Source organism: Motacilla alba, chromosome 13 (genome assembly GCF_015832195.1).
Source record: "Motacilla alba alba isolate MOTALB_02 chromosome 13, Motacilla_alba_V1.0_pri, whole genome shotgun sequence".
Taxonomy (NCBI): Eukaryota; Metazoa; Chordata; class Aves; order Passeriformes; family Motacillidae; genus Motacilla; species Motacilla alba.
Window position 1 is genome coordinate 16313222 of NC_052028.1, and position 17495 is coordinate 16330716.

The window sequence follows — 17495 nt, forward strand, 5'->3', positions numbered from 1 at the left end:
CTTCGCAGAGGTCAAGAGTGAGTTCAAGTTTTGAAGCAAGCGAAGAGCTCGGCTGCTGCCCACAGGGATTGTGAATGCACCAAGGGGGCTTTCATGGCCACCACGAGAGTGTCCCCCTCTGTCACTCGCTAAAACCAAGCCCAGGGATGGCTTGTGTCCTCAGCACACGGCAGCCAAGTTTTCCAGCACCAAGAACACCAAGTAGAGACTGACGAAGGGGGACGGCGCCGGGCGCTCGGCACGGGGGAAATCAGCCCTGAGAGAGCCCTGCAGCCTCGTCCACACTCACAGACCAGAGCTGCTTCCTGCACATCCCACCTCAGCTCTCCATGCCCGTGGCATGCCTGGGGGCCGTTCTGCTTAAGGAAAACACTGGCAGCCCAGGACTGCTCCTGTGCAGCCCCAGAACCTGCGCAGAGCCCAGCTCCCTGTACCTGATTCGTTCTTCTCAATGATCTCCACCACCTGGCCCACGCACAGGCTGATCTCCGAGCTCTCCTGCTTCTGGTAGTCGGCCACCACGACATACTGCTCCAGCACCAGGGGCTCAGCCGAGGCACAGTCAGCTCCTGCACAGGGAGGGGGACAAAACCGACCCGTGTGCCAGGTCAGCACTGTCCCCAGGGCACGGCCACCGCCACCGAGCAGCTCTCGGACACCCCGGGGACCCCGGCGTGAGAGGGGTGAGCTGGGCAGAGTGAGGGGGACAGAGATCAAACCAGCAGCCAGGTGAGGTGGGGACAGCCAGGTGAGACCTGCTGCTGCCCACCAGAGCCATCCGAGCAACCTCCACCAGCCACCAGCAGCACAGGAGCTCACAGCAGCCTGCACCTGCCTGGGGTTTTGGGGACCCTCCCGAGCACACTGGGTGCCCCAAAACACAGAGCCTGCAGCGGGTTCTGCTGGGCTGAGGAGCCCCAGAGCCCCAGAGGGAGGTGTCTGTAGGACAGGGCACATCCCCCGTCCTCCCAGCCCCTCCGTCTGCTCTGCTCCCTGCCCCGCTGCACGTCCCGGACTCCTGGCAAAAAAGGGGGAAAATACCCCGAGGAGGGGAGGAGGGGGCAGAACCAGCGGGAACAAAGCGCTCCTGTGGCAGCAGGAGCAGAGCCGGGAGCTGCCGCGGAACGGAGCTGGACCGGCGGCAGGTGGCACTGCGGGACAAGCCGGGATAACGTGGGATAACCGGGACACCGGGAGAACCGTGGAATAACCGGGATAACCATGGGATAATCGGGACACCGGGAGAACCGTGGAATAACCGGGATAACCATGGGATAACCGGGACACCGGGAGAACCGTGGAATAACCGGGATAACCATGGGATAACCGGGACACCGGGACAACCGGGATAACCATGCGATAACCAAGGGATAACCGGGACATTGGGACAATTGCGGGACAGCCGGGACACCAGGATAACCATGGGATAACTGGGACACCGGGAGAACTGTGGGATCACCGGGACACTGGGATAACCATGGGACAACCGGGACATGGGGAGAACTGCAGGACAACCAGGACACCGCGATAACCAAAGGATCACCGTGACACTGGGAGCACTGTGGGATAACCGGGAGAACTGCGGGACAACTGGACACCGGGAGCACTGTAGGATCACTGGAAGGATGGTGGGATAACTGGGACACCAGGAGCACTGTAGGATCACCAGGAGCACTGTGGGATCACTGGGACACCGGGAGCACTGTGGGATCACTGGGACACTGGGAGCACTGTAGGATCACCAGGAGCACTGTGGGATCACTGGGACACTGGGAGCACTGTAGGATCACCAGGAGCACAGTGGGATCCCCGTGACACCAGGAACACTGCCAGCCCTGCTGTCACCGGAGGGCAGCGAGGCCAGCCTGGCGCCCGGTTTGTGCTTTGCAGCACCTTTTCCTTTAGGGCAGAGCTCTGGATATGGATCCCGCTGCCCTGGCACTGCCCGCTGCAGCAGAACTCCCCACTTACATCTGCCACCACCCCACAAACGTGAGTGTCCCCCCACAGAGCACAGCTCCCCTTTCCCCGCATGCCAGGAGCCCGTGGAGCACCAGGGCTTGGTGGGACACTGCCAGTGCTGGGCATTCCCTCCCTTACATCCCCCATGAACTGGGCACGGGGCACTCAGGCACCCAGAGCACCACAGCACCTCCCTCTGCGCCTCCAAAAACCTCCAAGAAGCACAAAAGTCTCAAAAAAAACCCTCGTCCAGGACTCCCCTGCAGTGGGATAAGGAAAGGTGAAGGTACAGGCAAGGAGCCTGGCACAGCTTTTACAGCCCCTGACGGGATGAAGTGCAGCGAGCCCCAGGAGCAAAGGGAAGGGGAGGCCACCAAGACAGTGACAGGGAAGGAATGAATGTGCCATGTGTGAAAAAGAACTTCAGAAAGGGATTGTTAAAGGTGTCAGGGTCTGCTGTTGTACCTGGAGCCCCTGCTGCACCCAGAATTGTGTTTCCTAGCAGATACGGGAACTTCTCTGTCTGAGTTGAATTTTATGCCAAAGGGGATAAATGATCAAATGTCCTTTTGCTAAGGGGGAGAGATGAGCAGGTGCATTTTATTCAACCACTACTGGTGAATGTGTGTGTGAGGCCATGGGAGGCCCTGCTATGGGTTCCTTGAGGTCATTTCGGGTTCCTTGAGGTCATTTTGGGTTCCTTGAGGTCATTTGGGATTACTAGAGGTCATTGGAGTCCCTGAGAGGAGTTCTTTTAGTTCATTTGGGATTACTAGAGGTCACTGGAGTATTTTTGAATTGATCCAGGGGTTACCTGAGGTCATTTGAGGCCCTGATTTGGGTTACTTGAGGTCACAGGGGTTATTTGAGGTCACTGGAGTATTTTTAAATTAATCTTTTTAATTGATCTCTAATGCCCCAGAGATCTGGACTTCCCAACTGAAAGAAAAGGATGGGAGACCTTGGCTATCAGGAGCCATCTACAGGGATTACTGGGCTAACATGAACTCTCATTGTCTGCTTTATTCTCTGTATTTACTTGCCACACCTGCTGCAGAGACAGGAAAAGTCAGGAGGGGGTGTTTCAAATGCTCCAGGCTGTTAAAAAGTAGAGTTTGTAAGGACAAATTGAGAGATAAGAGGAGGGGTTGAGAGGAAAGATGCGTGCTAAGGTGCCATCCTCATCCTGAAGGACAAGATCTAGCAGGTCCTCAGGACTCCCAGGATGTTCTGCTGCCTCCTGGGGAAGTTCTCCAAGGTCACAACCTCTCCCAGCTGCTTCTGAGAGTGCCAGACCACAACCACGATTTAAACGAGCCACGTGTCTGCAGGGCAGTGTTATTTCAAGGAAAAGGAAGGAAATTGTCTGTCTGCCTGTGTCCATAAGCAGCACTCTGCAGAGCTCCAGGTGAGCTGGCCAAGAGCAGAGGATCTGTTCCTGCTCAGGGAAGCTCCCTCCACACCAAAACCCAAAGGTGGGGCAGCAGACAGAGTTAAAAACAGCCCTCCAAAGTGAATGGGGGATGCTGGGACTATCTTCTAGCAGCTCAATTAAAGGTTTGTGCTTAAAGGGATCTGAGGATCTACCCAGCCCCTGAGAGGAGAATAGCAACTGCAGGGAGAGATAAGTACTCCCCTTTCTGCCTCCCTCCTGTAATTACACCCGTGCCTCTGAGGCTATTTGGAGTTTCAGCAGCCAATTCTGGATCCTCCAATGTGCCCATTAAACCAGCAAGAGAAGTGGTAAACCGAGCTTGGAGGAAGAGGTAGGCGTTAATTTTGGGAGCATTTCACCTGCCCTAATCATCCTCAACCACAAAAACACACCCTGGAGGGAGCAAAGCATCCTGAGCACAGCCAGACCTGGGCTCCTCAAAATAGCACCGCTGTAAAGCTGCCCAGGGAGGGGGGAGACAGCAAAAAGCTCTGAGCTGGGCAGGGCAGGAGGAATTCATCCCCCAGAGAGGGGTTTGCAGGCATCCTCAGCTGGGACAATGACACAAATCGGCTTAGAGAAGGGGAATCCATTGAGTCAAGGGACCGCCGAGGCCTTGGGCTGGGCTTGCAGAAGTGATGCTCACCCTGGATGCAGGAGAGGCACTCAGCACATCCCAGAGCCGACCCAGGGCTGCTCAGAGCAGTGAGCTCACCCTCAGGCAGCCCAAAAATCCTTGCAGGTTTTGTTTGGCCAGAAGCTTGGCCTTTCACCCAAGAGCTGAGATGTACAAACCCAGCAGGAAATCTCACAGATATGGGGCTGCTTGTGATCTTTCCTTTCCTTTCCTTTCCTTTCCTTTCCTTTCCTTTCCTTTCCTTTCCTTTCCTTTCCTTTCCTTTCCTTTCCTTTCCTTTCCTTTCCTTTCCTTTCCTTTCCTTTCCTTTCCTTTCCTTTCCTTTCCTTTCCTTTCCTTTCCTTTCCTTTCCTTTCCTTTCCTTTCCTTTCCTTTCCTTTCCTTTCCTTCTCCTCTGGCTTTGCAAGTGCCAAAAGTGAGGAACTTCTCACAGAGCTGGCCATTGGTGCTCCCAGAGGGAAACAAAGAGCTCAGCACTGAATTTGGGGCACAGGTTTTTGGGTTTGAAGCCTGTTGTACACTCCAGCCGTGGCCTAATGCATCTCCCAAAAATGTCATTGTTTGGATGAAGTCCCTTCCTCCTGTGCCTGTGTGGATCAGATCCAGAGCTCTCAGCCCCTCTTCTCGCAGACCTGAGGGGTTTGGGATGATCAGTACTGGAGGGGAATGGACCTTCCTCCTGCTCTCACTGAAATGGGCACCGAAAGCTCTGCTGAATTCTTTGCAAACCCTCTCATCTCCCCAGGGATTCTTGCAGAATTTGGAAAACAATCACATGGAAATGCCATCCGCCAGAGGGGCTTCAGACAGCTCCCCCATGGCTCCTTCACTGCCTCTCCTCAGACCAAGCACTGCAGTTTGGGGTCTCCCTGCCACTGCAGGGACATTCCTCAGCACAGCAAAACAAGAAAGCAGCTAGAACCAAACTGGTAAAGGGGCATTTGAGGTCTCTGCCAGCCTCCTTGGGCAGCTCCACCCAAATATAAACTCTGGAGGCAGCTCCAGGCTCGCCTGCACCAACCCAGGGCTCTCCATCTGTGCTTTCTGTGCAACTGTGAGAGGCAGGGAGAACAGAAACGCTCCAGCAGCCAGGGGACTGATGGGATGGCTGCTTTTAGCCAAACCTAAATCAGGGGCCAAGGCAGAGCCCCAGAGTCTGGGGATAATCCACCCCCTGCAAGCTGTGCAGAGCCCACGCCTCAGGCTCAGCCAGGTGGGATTACAAATGCTGGGGAAAAAAGCTAACCAGAGAAAGCAGATTTTATTTCCAGTGCTCAGACACACCAGGCCCTCCTCGAAACTCCAAATGTCATCTGAGTCTCGTGGTCACCACAGGAGCAGCGCTTTAACCCCCTCTGCATCCCAGTGTTTGCTCAAATCCCGTTTCCAAACCCGGCTTGCTGCTGCCAGCTCCTCAGAGCTCTTTCCAGCACTACTCAAGAGCAGTTCAGCCCCTCTCTGGCAATTGGGAAATTGCTTTTTGGACAACCCTCGTGATTTTTGTTTGTTAGCAGCTGTTGGATGACCCCTCCTCAGGGACATCCTGGATTGAAGGAGTATTTTTTGTGCCTTGCTGCACGTTTGCTCCCTCAAAGCAGGCCTGGCCTGAGGACCCAATGAGCCACCAGGGATTTCCTCAAGGTATAGAAGGAGCTGGGGTGACAGCAGCTGAACCAAATCCTGTTTGTGCTGCCAGGAAATGCAAGGCAGTGAGATGAGTCTCTGAACATGTCTGGCACGAGGCATCGACCCTGTGCAAGGTTACTGAGAGCAAACACCTTTCCCTGGTGGCTGCTGCCAGGGGCAGAACAGCACAGCCTGCCCTGCCAGAGCAGGCTCTGCCTTGGGCGTTATCCAAACTCTTCCTTCTCAGTGCAGAACTCCTGCTTCTCTAACAGGCAGCAGCCTTAAATTGAATTTTGCCCTCATTGAACCGAGTTATGCAGCAGCAGCAGCAATTTTTTCCCTCTTCTCAACCCTAGAGAGGCCTCCCCTTCTCTTGTCCCCAGCACTTCAGAACAGAGCCAGGCTGTGCTGGCAAATGGCTCATGAGGGTTTAAAATGCCCATCCCAATGTCCTGCTTGGACAGAGAGCAGTCAGAGATTGAGCAGAAAATGCTGCCAAAGGTTTTAACAGGTTAAAACCCTGTGAGCCCCCAGGAGAGCACTCAGCCCAGGAGAACAGATCAAAACCAGAGCTTCCCACCTGCAGCCTACCACCAGCCTCAGTGAAGACACGGGGACACCACCAGCTCCTGAAAGAGGGATGACCTGCAGCTCCACTGGAAAAGGAAGTGGAGTCTTTGAGTCCCTCCTGCAAGAGGAACCCACTCACCCACAAGTGGGTTTGCTCACCCAGGTGCTGGCGTGCCAGCTCTCTGGCCAAAATCCTTTCCACCACTGCTTCCAGCAGGATCTCCAAGCAGCCAAAGCTCAGACCTTCCTTCCCAAAGAATTTCACACCATTGTTATACCTTCTGCAGCTCCAGGAGCTGAAAGATGCCTCCTTAACCCACGGATCAAAGGCTCTTCCACTCCTCTCTCCTGCTCTTTTTGGGAAGCTCAAATAGCCCTAAACCACGCCAACAAGGGGGTCTTTCAGAGATGTCCCCCTCTCTTGAGGAGCAAGGGTAGAGCATCCCAGACCCAACCACCTTCCCAAGGCTCCCAGCTGGTGCCATGGTGAAGGAGAACATCCTGCTGCACCGGGAGGCTTCCAGCCCCCCCCTGCCCCCCAGGCAGCTCAGACATTCCTCTGAACTGAAAGATTTCATCTCCACCCCTGCAGCTCAGACATTCCTCTGAACTCCTGAAATATTCCACCTCCACCCCTGCAGACCTTCAGCAGGACTTGGGGCACGTCCCCTGCCCGTGGAGCTGCACCAAGAGCCAAGCCCCAGCCCCTGTGCCACCACCCCGTGTCCACCAGCCACCACAGAAAGCCACAGGGGACGTGACAGCTTCTGGCAAGGGTGACAAGCTTCTTGCCCCCCCCCAGCTGAGCAGGGGTCCCCCAGAAAGGCAGAGCAGAGCAAGGGCAGGAGCAGCTGTTAGTACCTCTCTGCAGGAAAGAGGCCGTTCTCTGGATAATCCCTGATGAGGAACAAAAGGAGGGGAGACAAGGCATGAGGCAGGGAGGGGATGGATAGGCTGGGGGGTCCAGCAGGGCTTACAGCACCTCCAGGGCAGTGCTGAGAGCTGCGGGCATCTGAGCCACCGTGGGGAGCAGCACAGAGGCTCAGGGGACATGGGATGGGGGCCGTGGGGCTGGGACCTCGCCCCACAGCAGGAGAGCTGGCCTGGGGGTGGGAGGAGGAGTTGGTGTAACCAGCAGAGAGGAAAGGAGTCCTTACCAGACCTCTTCTTTCCAATGGGCTCCCTGAAAAAGAGAAGGAAGAGTGTCAGCGGAGCGAGGGGACAGTTGGGGTGTTGGCCGAGTGACAAAGCCACCCAGGAGGGCACACAGTGCTGGCTCTGGCGGGGCCACTGACCCTCCTCAACCAGCCATTGTCTCCATGGACATCACCCACCTGCAAACAGCCCCTGCCCCCCTCCTTTCACTTCCTAATCTAATGTTTTGTCCTTGCCAGGGTGAGCTTGGCTGCTGGCCTGGCCTTACAGCTTCCACGAGGCTCTTGGTACCACCTCAGGCCCTCATCCATGGAAGCGTCAATAAAATGAAATGAAATGCAGCCAGGATGGAGCAGAGACAAACAGGACATTGTTACAGAAACTGGAGCCTGTTGAGTTCAGAGACCACAGACCGTGCAGACACCTGAACACCACATCCCAGAGAGCAACAGGGGAATCTGGGACAGAGCATCCCAAAGAATTCTCAACAGAGGCGGCGTGGCAGAGCTAAATCACAGTTAATTAATAATCCCCATTAAAACTGCCCCAGTTCAGAGGTACCACAGGGAAGGGAGGCAAAGCAAGGCCAGAGGAGCAGGCTGGAGATCAGCAGGTGGGAATGGCACCCTGGTGCTGCTGGGAATAACTGGAGTTTCTGCCCTGCCTTCTGCTAAACCCATCACTGTAACTCATCCCCTGCTCCCCTTCCCTGGCTGCTCCCTCGGAGCGAGGGGGCAAGGAAGGAGCTGCAATTCCACTTTGCTGCTGCGATGTTCCTGGCAGGGACACAAAGAGCTGCAGGTCTGAAGAGCAGCAGGCCTGGCCCAAGCACCTCAGAGGGGACAGGAGCTCAGACAAGACAGGAAACAGCAATAAACTCCTGGCAGCATCTCCTCCTCCTCCTCAGATCCCCGTGGAGCAGAGAAGGGCAGAGCAGAGCTCACGTGCACAGCTCCCTGGAAACTCATGGCTCCAGCAGGAGGGAAGGAAAAACCACCCTGCCTTCCACTGTAAATCTCATTTAGCTCCAGCCCCACAGCAGCCACGGCACAGTTACCAAGCACCAATGCCCAGCTGGGACAGGGGGACACCAACCAGCCCCACAGAGGTGGAAAACACCAGGAATGCTTCTCCAGCTGCTGCCCAGCACGCTGAAGGCAAGGGTTGCTGTGTGACTGCAGCCTCACTTAAAGCTCTGAGCCAACACCACAGCCTCAGTGGGCTCAGCTCAGTGTCCTTCAAGAACCTCATAATCCCCTGAAAGGAAACTCTGACACATGGAGAACTCTCAGCACATTCAATAATCCACATGCCATGGTTTTTTTTAAGGAAAAGAGTCAGGTTTCTCAAGCATCTCCTCTAGGAGATCCCTGAGGATCCAGGGGTGGGAAGGAGTGAGATGGGGAGCACAGAGGTTGAGCAAAGTGAGCAGACTTTAAAAATAAATTAAAAACAAATACAAATAGGCTGCTTTTCAACAACCTGTAAGGCAACTGTTAAACTACTCACTGCAGGATGCTGGGGACACTGAAATTCTTCATGGACTTACAGGGTCATAATTCAGGCAAGAAATATTAATTAAAAGCCATTAATTGTAAAGCCAGGTCTAAAGAAGAGTTGTTACAAGCTGGTTTGGGTTTATAAACTCTTTCCTAAGGCACATTTGGTGGCTGCTGGGCCAGGCAGGTCCCAGAGCTGCAGGGAGGTGACCCTGAGGTTGTCACACAGAAAAACCCACCTTGCAGCAGGACTCACAGGAGAAAAGTGCCCCCAAATGTGGCTTTGGGGACTCTGGCACTGGCCCTTCTGCCACAGCCAGCTCCTGGAATAGGTGAAGGACTGGAGCACCAGCACAAGGAAAACAACTGCAGCTGCTGCAAGCCCACACAGGAGCCACATCAAACAGGACGGATCTGAGGTCAGCATTCCAAGAAAACATCTCCCTCATATAAAAAAAAAAAACAAACCTCTGTTGTAAAAAAAAAAGTCCTGCTGTAACACAGTAATGCCACCAAAATAGCTGTCAGGAGGAGCTCCATCTCCTAAGCATTCAGCAAGCTCAGAGATGTTTGGAGATTTACGCAGGTGAGGAACGGGATACAAGAGAGCCCTTGTTTGGGAGAAGTGATGTTTAGCAAATGCTCCAGCAGCACTGAAAGGAGCCCCTGTCCCCACACTCCAGGGCCACTGCAGAGCTGGCCAAGCTGAGCCCTCAGGCTCAGAACCTGCCCTGGGGGCTCAGAAAAGCCAGGGCTCTGTCCAGGGAGCTGGCACAAAGCAGGGCTCTGCAGAAACCTGGTTTTTCTGTCTGCTGTCATCCAGGACAGCCAGCTCTCAGCAGAAAGGGAAGGAGGAGGCTGTTTTGGAGCTGGGATCCAGCCTGAGCTCCTGGTGAATGTGCACGTGGGGATCAGCAGAAATGCAAAACAAACAACTTTGTGTACAAGCTGTGATCTGTCTGGAGAGCAGGACACGACCCCAGAGCCACAAGCCAACAAGAATCTCTATCCAAACCAACTCATGGGTCTCTGGTCCAGCAGCAAAAGCTCCTGGAGTGGCTTCCTGCAGCCCCTGCATCCTAGAGCAGGGACAAAGTTCAAAGCAACAACTTTTATAAGTGTTTTATACATGATGGGCTGCTCAGCTCCCCAAAAAACCCAGTGCTTTGAATTGAGTTGAACTGAATTGAACTGAATTGAATTGAATTGAAGGCTTTTCATTGAAAAGTTTTCTCATGGCCAGGGGTGGGAGCAGCACCACGACAGCCCCTTCCCCACCACACCCCACCTGCAACTGTGGGCAGTGAATAAATGACTGCTTGGTAAGATTAATAACTAGTTAATCATTAATATTAATAATTTATTAGTAACTATTAGGGCCTTGCTTCTCTACAGAGTTAACCTGGGCTCCCTCATGCCCCAGAGCTGAAACTGAGCTGGAGGAGAGAGCAGCTGAATGCCCTGACTCAGCAGTGGCTCCGTGCCCAGCCCCTCAGACTCCCCCAGCCTTATTCCAGCACCTCTGCTGTGGTTAAACACAGCTCGGAGCTGCAGAGGGCTGGGTGGGAGCTGAGGGGGGCACACAGCAACCTCCCACCTCAGCATCCTGTGCTGGTCAGACCTGCTGAGAGACGTGGGGAGCAGGAATTTGATGACTTCTGTTCTTTGAAGCTGCAGGGCTTCCATCCAACAGTGAGGAGAAAAATCCCACATCCCCCAGATTGCTAACTTTCCAGAGGTTTCTTTTTTCCATAACCATTTCTCTTCCCCTCCTTCCCTCACTGCTCTTCACAAATTCCTCTGGATTCAGCCTCTTTCTGCCCCACACTGGGCAGCCCTACGAGCTGGAAGCAGTGGGGTAATTCCAGTCCAGAGCTTGCTGGACAGGGATCCACATCACAAAAGCCACCAGTTGTCACAGTGGAAACCCTGCCACCTCCCTCTGCTCTCCTGTTTGATGCGGTCTCTCCAGGATACAGGAAAATTTGGGGGGAAGAGGGGATGGAGGGAGGGCTTCACCTCCCTCCTCCACCCACAAAATGCTGGAGACTCCTGTCTCAACTCCACTCCTGGCTGTGCCACCCTGCCCAGCTGGGAGCAGAGAAATAGAGTCAGAGTTTGACCCTTTTCCTCTCCCTGGGACAGGCTGGGGCTCGCAGAGCAGGGGGAAGGTTGGGAAGGGTTGAGGACTGCTGGTGTTGTGCAGCACAGGGCTGCTGAAGGGAGCAGGAAAAGCAGGAGAGCCCAGGGAGAGCTCCAGCTCTGGGGAAACAACACCACAGGGGCCTGGAGAGAAATGCTTGGGCTGTCCAACCTTCTCTTTCCATTCCCAAACACTGCCAGAACCAAGGACTGAATTCACCCTTTGCAGTTAAACCAGAGCTCCACAAACTGCAGTTAAACCAGAGCTCCAAAAGCTACAGTTAAATCAGAATTCCATTACTTACAGTTAAACCAGAGCTCCACAAACTGCAGTTAAACCAGAGCTTCAAAAACTGCAGTTAAACCAGAATTCCATGACTTACAGTTAAACCAGAGCTCTAAAAACTGCAGTTAAATCAGAATTCCACAGACTGCAGTTAAACCAGAATTCCATGACTTGTAGTTAAATCAGAATTCCATGACTTGCAGTTAAACCAGAGCTCCATGAACTGCAATTAAACCAGAGCTCCAAGAGCTGCAGTTAAACCAGAGCTCCATGAACTGCAGTTAAACCAGAATTCCACAAACTGCAGTTAAACCAGAATTCCATGACTTGTAGTTAAACCAGAATTCCATGACTTGTAGTTAAACCAGAATTCCATGATTGTAGTTAAATCAGAATTCCAAGGGCTGCAGCTAAAGCAGAATTGCATGAGCTGCAGTTAAAGCAGAACCCCATGAGCTGCAGTAAAATCATGATTCCATGAGCTGCAGTTCAATCAGAGCTCCAAGGACTGCAGCCAGCTGTGGCCCCGGGCAGGGTTTGACATCCTGGGGTGCTGTGAGCTGGGTACAGCCTCACCTGCCCCCAGACAGAACAAGCACAGGGTGGATCCAAGAGCACTCACAGTCCCCTTCACTGCCACCAGCTGCCACCTGAGCAGAGGTGTCAGCCAGGGAAGCCAAGGGAAGGGACAGGGAGCAGGAAAGCTCCTCTGAGAGTGGCTGACCAGTCCTTTCCCCTTCCTCATTCCCACCTTTCAGCCACCCAGCATAAAAATCTTTTCCTTTCAATTTTTTTCCCTTTTTTTTTTTCCTCTCCCCCACTCTGTTCATGGCCTGGCTCCCTTTCAGATTCCCAGAGCAGAGTATTTCTGTGCTGGATGAAGGATGACGTCCGGCCCAGCCCCAGACACGCCATCACGTCTGATCCAGCCCAGCCGTCCATCACAGCTCCCATCTCCTGAGTGCTGAGCTGGCAGCACTCCAGGCCTTGGGAATGGGCTCCCAGTCCCTCCAGAGGAGAGAGTCAAGGACTTGGATTAATTAGCATTTTGAATTGTAGCTAATAAATACCCCTCTGGCATGTGGAATGGGATGGGGGACACAACGGGGATGTCCTTGAGATGCTGTAGGGTTTGGCTGCTGGAGGCAAAGGGACAAGGGGCACCCACTGCATCCCTCTGTGTGCTGCAGGCTTGGATCTGCTCCTGGAGAGGGGCAGGGGGAAAGCAGCACATTCCCCATGGAGAGGGGCAGGCAGGGAAGCAGCACATTCCCCATGGAGAGGGGGAGAAAGAGAAGCAGCACAACCACCACTGGATTCAGCATCACCCGCTCACCCTGCAGTGGTCAAAACTCACAAATGCACAGAATTCTGCACCCAGGACCCTGTGGATTGTCCCACCACTATAACATGTTTGGGATTGGGCTCCAGGCAGTCCCTTGTCTCTCAGACCCAAAGCAGGGAGGTGACAGGACTGGCACTGATGGCTGCAAGGACAGAGGGCTGGGAGCTCCAGCTGCCAGCACAGCAGCTCACAGGGCTGCCCCACTCAGCACCCAAAGGCCTCCCCCCATACCTGATTCTCTGGCCACAGTGCCCACCCTGCCTCATTTCTGGCTCAGCCTAAAACACAAAATAAAGGTGAGGAGAGCAGGTGTGAGGCTGAAGCTGCCCTTCCATCCCCCAGGGCTGCAGGCCCCTCACTGCAGGCGGCTCCAAGACCTGACTCCTACTGCAGAGCAGCTCCTCTCCCTCATGCAGGGCTCAAAGATCCCTGCACAGACACTTCTCCACATCCCTAAACAGCCCCACCCCATAACACCGCCCCTCTGATGTCCTTGCAAGCTCATCTTGTCCTGGTGTCCCTTGCTTGTCCTTGAGCTGAGCCTTCCCTGAGGGATGACCTTCTTGAGGGATGACCTTCCCTGAGGGATGACCTCCCCTGAGGGATGACCCAGGGAGCAGCAGGTGAAGTGCTGAGCAATAGCTGGGCAGGACAGACGAGAGCATCAGAGACAGCAAGCAATTAGTTAATGGGCTCTGGGGCTCTCAGACCAATCTCATCAGTGACCACGAGCTGCAGCAGAAATGATGACAGGCCAAGCCAACAGAAACAGGAGCCAAAGGAGGAAAGCAGGGATGGGGGAAGGGGGAATTAACAGAATGAATGACAATAATCAAAAAACCCAGGGAGAAGATGTAGTCCGCACAAGCACCGTACTGAGCTGGAGACCTGACAGGCTCAGCTGCTGCTCAGGGGAGAAAAACAAAATAATTTTATCTACCTCCACACCCTTCCAATAGAGAATGGTGTCAAATCAATTTATTGCCTTTCCCCTCGCAATCAATCAGCCTCCTCCAGTGCTCAGGACCGTGTCACATGCAGCAGGGAAAGGGAGAGCAGCAGAGGAGGGCATGGAGGCAGCTGCTCAGATTGATGCTGCTCGTGATCAGCAGGAGATGGGTGGCTCCTGGCCAGAGCAGCTCACAGTCACAAGACTCAGAAGCACACTGAGTTGTGTAAGGCACGCAAGGTTCCCTGCAGACCTTGCTGGGTTTGCATGGAGAGGCTCTGGAGTGTTGCTATGGATGGGGCTCGTGGATATGGGGAGGGAAAATGCCCTTCCAACGAGGCAGAGGCTGGTGCAAATGTGTGAAGTGAGGCTCTTCAGGCTGATCATGCTCCTGAGAGTGGTATTTGCAAGTAGAAAGAGGCTCAGGGAGAGACCAACACTTCATGGGGTACCAGAGAAGTGTTTCCACTGCCCCACTGGAGAAAGGTGTCCACACTGAGCTGCACACCTCTCCACCAAAGTCTCCAAACCCCAGATCTGTCACTCGCAAGGGAATTGCTCATGAACACCAGAGCCCTGGATATCAGCAAGCCCAAGGCAGTTTGTGTCTCATCATCCCAGTTGGTCTCACCACCATCCCAGTTTGTGTCTCACCATCCCAGTTTGTGTCTCACCATCCCAGTTTGTCTCCCCACCATCCCAGTTGGTCTCATCACATCCCAGTTTGTGTCTCATCACATCCCAGTTTGTCTCACCACCATCCCAGTTTGTGTCTCACCATCCCAGTTTGTGTCTCATCACATCCCAGTTTGTGTCTCACCACCATCCCAGTTGGTCTCCCCACCATCCCAGTTTGTCTCTCACCATCCCAGTTTGTGTCTCACCCTCCCAGCTCATCTCCCCACCCTCCCAGCTCATCTCCCCACCCTCCCAGCGTGTCTCCCCCCTCCCAGCGTGTCTCCCCCCAGCTCACTCTTTGGGGGGGGTCAGGTCGTCGGGCCGTGTCTCGAAGAACTGCAGCACCTCCTCGCACTGGGAGATGTAGGGGGGCAGCTGGATCAGAGCCTGGGGAGCAAACACACACACACACGGCTGCTGGCAGCATCCAAACTGTGCAAGGAGCCCAGGGAGGACTCCTGGGAGTGCAGGGACACGAGGGGGTTCCCAGCAAAGGCTGGAGAGAACCACAGCACACCCAGAGAGCCCCTCTTCCACCCACCAGCCCACCCTGCTGCAGTCAAGACTAAAGCAGAGTAAGGAGAGACTGCCCAGGCCCAGCTGAGCCAGCTCCAGCCTTTTGGGCAGATGTTGTGCCAGAGGCTGAGAGCCCCAGGGTGTCCATGCAGCCTCCCAGCCCAGTTTGCCAGCCTGGAGCAGCCATCCTTGGGAAAGGCTGGGCACTTTACACGTGGCAGACTCTCAGTGCCACCCCAGCACAGCCTAAAAAATGCCCCCCCGGGCAATGGCAGCTTGGGAAGGGGCAGGGAGAGAAGCAAGGGAGGCAAAAGCACAGACCCCAGGGCTGGGAGGCTGCTCTGCTGCTGTGGAATGGCAGGAGATGTAAAATTCCCTCTGCTTCTTTCCCTTCAAGGAACCTATTGTAAAAAAAAGCTTCAAGAGTGGGACCTGCAGGGTGAGAGTGCCTGGCTGGGAGGGCAGTGGAAAAAGGGAGTATTTAAAATCAGGGAGCAGAGCTGCAGCCTGGCCTGCAGCAGATTTATAACCAGTTTTCTGTACAATTCCCCCTCCCCTCTGCTTGCTGTCCCAGCAGCCCCGTGACAGCAGCGTGGGCAAAGCAAACCTCCCCTCATTTCTCTCCTGGAGACAAAACCACAGCTGCAGAGCCTCAGGGTGACCACAGAGATCAGATGTGGCTCCTTGCTGGCCCCCAAAGCCCTTCCCCAGTCCCTCAGTGCCAGCACAGCAGACTGTCAGACCACTAATCATGGGCCAGACTGAACAGGATCATGTGAGACACAGCAGAGAGAAAACCACTCCCTCCGTGGCTTTTGGGCCCAGGGAAGAGCTATTTAAATATCAGGTTTTGCATGGATGCCATTCCCATGTGGTACCACTCCCCAGCTCCAGCATCCCATGATCTAAGTGAGTTCCCCTTGCCAAAATCCCTGGGATTTCGTGGCCTGGAGAAGGCAGTGTGCCCTCTGAAAGGAGGGGATGATCCCGGAGCTGGATTCCCTGTGCTGGAAGGAGGAGACACGAGGCCCACAGCTCATCTCCCAGCACGTTTGGAAGGAAGCCCACCTAGAGCTGACACTGCTGAGCCAAGCAGGCCACCCTGCTGTCCTGCTGGCCACTGCATCAGGAACAGAGGCACAAGCAGCCTGATGTCTGTCCCACCTCTGGCCCTGCCAGCAGGACACAGCTCTGGTGCTGGAGCCACAGCAGAGTCACCTTTCCCATCCTTGCTGCAGGCCTGAGGAGAAAGGACCAAAGACAGAGGAGCCTTGTTGGATTAAAATCCACTTTGCAGGCAGTGAGAAAGGGTGTCCTTGCCTTTCTCAGGGCAGCAGTTTTCTCAGTGGGCCGCCCAGTCTCTTTTGGGGTAGAGCACCACCACTCCTCCACCAACCCCCCTCTGACACTTTCCCAAAATCACACAGACAGGAGAAAGGCAGATCCCACACCACGAGAAAGACCAAAGAGAACAAACTGGAAAAATGGGAAGACATTTCTGGCCTCTGCTCCCTCTCCTTGCCAATCCCACGGTTGTCTGAAGTCTCATTTAGCAGCTCATTGCTCTTACCAGTTTGCTCTGATTCCTTTGCTGCTTTTCCTGCACTTTACCTTAAACTGCCACGTTTTTCAGTACAACAGGAGCAGGAACAGAGCCCTTCAGCAGGAGCAGTGCCCCGTGAAAGCAGTGGTTCCCTCCCTTGCTCCTCTTCCCTGCTTCCACCCCACACCTCACCCATCCTCTTGCAGGGCTCTCCCAGAGAACGAAGACGCCCAACTTCCCCCAGAGGAGATGGCAATAAAGCAAAACTTCCTCACACAGCTTCCTCCTGCCATCCCCTTGCCCATTTTCCATCTCTGCAGCCCCTGGTCAGTGCCACAGCCTCCTCAGCTCAGCTGCTTTCCGGGTAGGCAGCAGCAGCAGCTCGAGGCCAGGAGGGAGAGCCGGGAGCTCCTGGGTGATGCATTAACGGGAGCAGGAGAGCTCAGCTCCCTAAGTGGGTCACAGAACATCAGCCATTTCGTTCCTCTTGTTAAGTCAAATGGGCTCATTATGTTTTATGCCACTAATGGCATTGCTCTGAAAGAGGCAGCTGCAGCATTTCATCACCGAGGGATGTTTTCTTCCCCAGGATGGAATTTACGGCCGCGTCTGGCTGACACAGCTCAGCGGCTCGGGAGACAAGGGGCCAAGCACCATCAGCTTCCCCCAGGACAGCTCAGAGACACCTTGTACCACACCTCCAGCACTCTGCCCTCGTCTGCTCTCCTGGCCTGCAGTGATTCCCACCTGCAGAGCTGTCAGGATGCATTTCTCAGCCCATCTCCATCCCTGGAGTCGTTATTCCTCCCTGCCAGGGCCCTGGCTGAGCCCCAAACCCCACAGCTCCCCCCACCACGCAGAGGCACTGCCACAGCTCCCTCACCTAAGGGATGGACTGGGTATTTTACCATTTCCCCATCTTCTCCCATGGGTTTTACAGCCTTGGCATAAATTTCCAACAACATTCAGGCTGGATTTTGGAGGTACCAGTCCTACCATGGCTGCTGCAAGCACTAATGCACATCTTTGACATGATGAGATGTGACACACTGGATTTGTCTGAAAATAGTTCGTCGTGGACTTCAGTATTTTGTTTCCCCTGCCAAAAAAAAAAAAAATCTGCCCTAAAATCATAATTTCCCTTACACTTCA

At 54.4% G+C, this 17495-nt stretch overlaps 1 protein-coding gene across 6 annotated transcripts in view; it reads right to left on the reverse strand.

Moving 5' to 3' along the window:
- SH3PXD2B (SH3 and PX domains 2B) overlaps nucleotides 1-17495 on the reverse strand; it is a 63935-nt gene that overhangs the window by 10907 nt on the left and 35533 nt on the right. For 2 of the 6 annotated variants that reach the window (XM_038150176.1, XM_038150178.1), the window contains exons 5-8: nucleotides 14580-14671; nucleotides 7388-7413; nucleotides 7092-7127; nucleotides 435-569 (exon numbers count right to left, since the gene is read on the reverse strand). In XM_038150176.1, coding sequence (XP_038006104.1) covers nucleotides 435-569; nucleotides 7092-7127; nucleotides 7388-7413; nucleotides 14580-14671 — 289 coding nt within the window. The remainder of the gene's footprint in view (nucleotides 1-434; nucleotides 570-7091; nucleotides 7128-7387; nucleotides 7414-14579; nucleotides 14672-17495) is intronic. The other 4 variants (XM_038150177.1, XM_038150179.1, XM_038150180.1 and 1 more) reach the window with 2 other exon arrangements.